At 49.9% G+C, this 5,196-nt stretch overlaps 1 protein-coding gene and 1 pseudogene across 2 annotated transcripts in view; both read left to right on the forward strand.

The window, feature by feature from the left end:
- The window catches only part of LOC143499408 (dedicator of cytokinesis protein 7-like), a 3,601-nt pseudogene extending 2,293 nt beyond the window's left edge, over positions 1-1,308 (forward strand). The window contains exons 7-9 of the transcript XR_013126065.1: positions 449-613; positions 921-1,095; positions 1,214-1,308. The product of XR_013126065.1 is annotated as a dedicator of cytokinesis protein 7-like (transcript). The remainder of the gene's footprint in view (positions 1-448; positions 614-920; positions 1,096-1,213) is intronic.
- Positions 1,309-1,333: 25 nt separating this feature from the next.
- Positions 1,334-4,439, forward strand: LOC143499409 (dedicator of cytokinesis protein 7-like; the record flags this gene model as incomplete). The annotated part of the gene is made up of 4 exons (XM_076994039.1): positions 1,334-1,462; positions 1,584-1,685; positions 3,946-4,032; positions 4,344-4,439. Coding segments are annotated over exons 1-4 (414 nt in total), but the record flags the coding sequence as incomplete, so codon positions are not given.
- Positions 4,440-5,196: the final 757 nt, after the last annotated feature.

A 5,196-nucleotide genomic window follows, 5' to 3' on the forward strand; every position in this document is an offset into this window, starting at 1 on the left:
CCCACAACCCCCCCCCCCATCACCTCCCCCACAAACCTACAAGTGTGTAGGTGGGGGTCGGAGCTCACAGGGTGGAGTGTGTAGGTGGAGGTCGGAGCTCACAAGCGTGGAGTGTGTAGGTGAGGTCAGGAGCTCAGAGGGTTGAGTGTGTAGGTGGTGTAGGTGGAGGTCGGAGCTCACAGCGTGGAGTGTGTAGGTGAGGTCAGGAGCTCACAGGAGCATCTCCGACACTGATGCCGTCTTAGGTGACGACATGTTGCTGCATATTTCGCAGTGAGGACATGGGACCTGCTCCAGAAAGTACAGTCATGTTTCATGTTGGATCTTGTCAATGAAAAATGTTTGTTGTATTTTTAATGTGAAAATGTCGCACACATTTTTTCAAGTGTCTCCACCTCCCCTGTTATATAAATTCCTTGTTCTGTGTGATTTAACCACCCCCCCTCAGTGAACCTGGGTCGTGCTGCGTTTGAGGCCATGGCACTGCTGGTCAACCAGATCCACAAGAACCTGGAGGGGACCCAGGACCAGCACGGCCGCAGTGGCCTCCTGGCTTCCTACATTCACTACTGTTTCCATCTGCCCACCTCTGAGTCTGTGTCGCCCCCTGCTGGTGAGCCACTTAGTCAAATCTGGTTTAGCCTCACACTAAAGGAATAAAATTATTTGCTAAAGGCCAAAAAAATCCCATTCTTTTTTTTAACCCATTGTGTATGAGATTGGAAATGTCAAAGGACTTGGCTTGGCTTTGAGTAGATTTAGTGCAGTTTCAGGGATGTGTTCATATTTACCAACCGACCTTTTTGAAAAGGTGCGAGCATCCCCCCTTTTTGAAAAAAGGTGCGAGCATCCCCCCCTAAGTCACTCAAACTGAACATCTCTGCAGGAGTGGCTCTTAACTCCTCCCTTTCCCTGTGCAGTAGGCGGGTCTTCCTACGACCTTCCAATCCACTATGCCACATTGTCCCGGGCAACGGGCCGTCCCACCAGCCTCCACCTGTCCCGCTCCAAGAGCATCAGCAACTCCAACCCTGACCTGGCCTCCACCCCTGCCCTCACCCGACGAGGAGGTGCAGCGGATCATTGGCAACCAAGGTTAGCCCCGCCTCCCCGCTATCCTCTCCATAGGCTCCGCCTGTGAACGGACAGGCTGCAGGCCCCGCCTCTCTCAAACCTGAGAACGGGTGTAGTTTTAAGATGCGTGGTGTTGCAGCTTGCTGTGTGCAGAGTGAGGGGGCGTGTCTTGGTTCCTGTGGCCAGCTCTCCGTGCCACTCCCACTGCTGGGTTTCATGTTTATGCGGGAATGAGAGGAGCAGGGGCTGCTGGGAGCAGATGTGCAAGCCTGCCCTCCCGCTGGGTCCTAATGCCCTCTCCCTGGGTCCTGCTCAGGAACGCTGCATTGCATTATGTGGCCACACCCTGGAACACTCCCAACACACCCGCACACCGCCGCACTCCTCCGTACCGACCGCCGACAACCCTCCACTCTCGCCTCCTGACTGGTGACTCTCGCCCTTTCCCTGGCCTGTGTGTGTGTGTGTGTGTGTGTGTGTGTGTGTGTGTTTCTTTGGTGGGTGCGTAGGGAATAGACCGCTCCCATTCCTGGGTAAACCCTGCTTACGCCCCTGGCGGCCCCAGAGCCGTCCTGCGCCGGAACCCCAACTCCAGCTGTGACCTCAAACAGGTGCTCCATCTTAATCCCGCCCCCGTGTCCTTCCCCTGCCCTGGGCAGAACGCCTCTCTACTGCCACACCAATGCCCCAGTGTCACATGCTCCTTTACTGACGGTCCCATGTCACCCCTCACTGTCACTAATAACCTCTACACAAACATCAGTTACTTTTTACTGTTCCAGTATATCCTGTTATCACCTGTACTGTCCTGCTAGTACTCTGTACTATACTATAACTCTATAATAATACTGTAATACTCTGTACACACACTAACTCTTTAATATTACTGTATTAATACTCTGTACCACACTTTAACCCTATAATAATACTGTAATAATACTCGGTACCACACTATAACGCATAATCTTCTAGTAATTCTCTATAAAATACTATAACCCACCCCTGATCTTATTATATTATTATTATATTATTCTCCCAATGTTCTAATAATACTCTATACTATACTATGACCCCCTGATGTTCAAATAATACTCTATACCATACTATAACCCAGTGGTTCCCAAACTTTTTTCCTGCTGTGCCCCCCTTTAGTAGATGAGAATATTTTTGCGCCCCTAACCCCCCCCCCCCCCCCCCCCCCCCCCTTACACACACCCCCCCCACCATATTGTCACATGTGCACATATTGTACTTCCAAGCTCCGCGCCCCCCCCTGCAATGGCCCCCCACTTTGGGAACCACTGATCTAACCCCTGATGTTCAAATAATACTCTATACCATACTATAACCCCTGATGTTCAAATAATACTCTATACCAGTATCACCAAATGGCGGACCGCGGTCCGGATCCGGACCCGAACGCCGTCCTGTCCGGACCCAATCACATTCCTGATTAACTGGATACGGACCCAAATGTCAAAAAAAATTTAACGGGAGACTATATTTTAACAATAACGTTCATTTTAACAATAACGCCCCCCCCCCCCCACCCCCCCCCGCTCAACAGCTTTCGTTCGCCCCACCCGCGGACCCGGACCTATGGTCTGAGCTATCTTGCCAAAAATGGACCGCGGAAAGATTTAATTGATTTACCCCTGCTCTATACCATACTATAACCCCTGATGTCAATAATACTCTATACCAACTATACCCCTGATGTTCAAATAATACTCTATACCATACTATAAACCCCTGATTGTTCTAATAATACTCTATACCAATACTATAACCCCTGATGTTCAAATAATACTCTATACCATACTATAACCCCTGATGTTCTAATAATACTCTGTCCCTTCTTAATCATATCGTTAACCCAGTACAGGGTGGTGCCCCTGTGTTCTGTTAACTGTATTGGCCCCACCCATTTAAATTTTATCATTATACCCTTTATCGCCCCCCTACTGTCTGTCATAATCTAGTCCGTTCCCCTCCCTCCACTGCTGTCTTGTCTTTTTCCTGGTTTCTATGCCATCTCTCCTTTCTTCTCTGATGAGTATTAATTGTGTGCAAGTGTGTGTATGCGTGTGTGTGTGTGCATGCATGTGTGCGTGTGGTGTGTGAGGCGATGCTGTTGTGGTGTGTTTGTGGCGGTGGTGTGTGGGGGTGTGTGTGAGGTGGTGGTGTGGGGGTGATCAGACTGACCCTTCATTTCTTCATTCAGTAGTCTTCGGACAGAGGGCTGGCTGTGCTCTTCTCCATTCTTGCAATGTTAAGGACTCTATTGATACCAGTCAACACCTCAATCAGACTCAGACACGGCCGACACCTCAATCAGACTCAATCAGACACGGCCGACACACCTCAATCAGACACGGCCGACACCTCAATCAGACACTGCCGACACCTCAATCAGGACAACGGCCGACACCTCAATCAGACATAGTCAAACAGTACCTCATTAGTCTAAAAAGCCTAATCTGGTCAGAATTACTGACTAGGATAAATGAAAATAAATCGGTGTGTGAGAAGTGTAAAACACCATTTATTTGTGGGTTTTGGTTTTTTCAAGTGGAGCATAATTATTAATGACTTATGTAGAATATCTGTATAATTAGTTTTTGTAGGAAGTTTAGAAGCAGAACTCATTGCAGGGCCCTGTGTGTCCGTGTGGGCTGTGCTACCTCAGGGTAGCGGTAGTCATGGTAGCGGTCGTCAGGGTAGCGGTCCTCCAGTTCTTGCCCTCATCATTTCTTTTCTTTCAGTTCTTCCGTCCTAGTGTTACTCCCGGGTTAGATTGCACATACTTTTCATTCCTCTTCTCTCATTCTCTTCATCCACACTCCTCCTCATCCTCATTGCTGGCGGCAGGCCTCTGAGTGGGGTGCTAACCGCATGTCTGCCTTCATCGAGACCACCACCTTCCTCCCCCCAGCTGCCAGACACGTCGCACGCAAGGTAACGGGCCCAGCGCAAGACCTCCACCCCCCTCCATCACCCTCCATCACCCTCCCCCCTCTGCTCTGTCTGCTTCACATCACCATGTGGGCATGGGTGTGTGAGAGCGTGTGTGTGTGTGTGTGTGAGAGCGTGTGCGGATGGGTGTGGGTGTGTCTGTATGCGGGTGTGCGTGTGTGTCTGTATGCGGGTGTGCGTGTGTGTCTGTATGCGAGTGTGTGTGTGTGTGTGTGTGTGTGTGTGTGTGTGTGTGTGTGTGTGTGTGTGTGTGTGTGTGTGTGTGTGTGTTAACGTCCTCTCTCTCTGTTCAGCTGCTACATGAGGAGTTAGCTCTGCAGTGGGTGGTGAGCACCAGCACAGTGAGAGAGGCAGCGCTGCAGCAGGCCTGGTTCTTCTTCCAGATCATGGTAACTAACACACACACACACACACCCCCACACACACACACACACACACACACACACACACACACATACACCCCCACACACACACACACACACACACACACACATACACCCCCACACACACACACATACACCCCCCCCCCCACACACACACACACACACACACATACACCCCCCCCCCCACACACCACACACACACACACACCCCATCACCCCCACACACACACACACACACACACACCCCCACACACACACACATACACCCCCACACACACACATACACACACACACACACACACACACACACACACACACACACACACACACACACGCATTTACACACCAGTGGGGAACCGTCAGGGCCCTCTACGCCCTCTCAGAGGGCCTAAAATATTCTTAAAACATAAATATATATAATTTATCCAATTTTTTAATCTACTTACAGTTTGACAATCAACATCTAAACAATTACAGAAATATAAACAAATAAATTATTCACCCGTGTCTATTCAATCTGTGTTGGAAGGTGAGGGGTTAAGTGAAGCCTGTGAGCCTGTGTCTCCCCCTATCAGGACTGTGATGCCCGCTGTTCGTTTACAGAGGGCCTGGCAGTTACAATTCAGCGCAATACCAGTTTCAAATGACAGTAAAATTGACCAATCATATCTTCCCTCCTTAGTGGGGCGGGCTTAACTGTATGATAATTTCCGCCCACTGTGCCGACGCTAGCTGGCGTTAGCTACCACCGCTAGCTAGTTTC

The sequence above is a fragment of the Brachyhypopomus gauderio genome, unplaced genomic scaffold, assembly GCF_052324685.1.
Source record: "Brachyhypopomus gauderio isolate BG-103 unplaced genomic scaffold, BGAUD_0.2 sc132, whole genome shotgun sequence".
In the NCBI taxonomy this organism is placed as follows: Eukaryota; Metazoa; Chordata; class Actinopteri; order Gymnotiformes; family Hypopomidae; genus Brachyhypopomus; species Brachyhypopomus gauderio.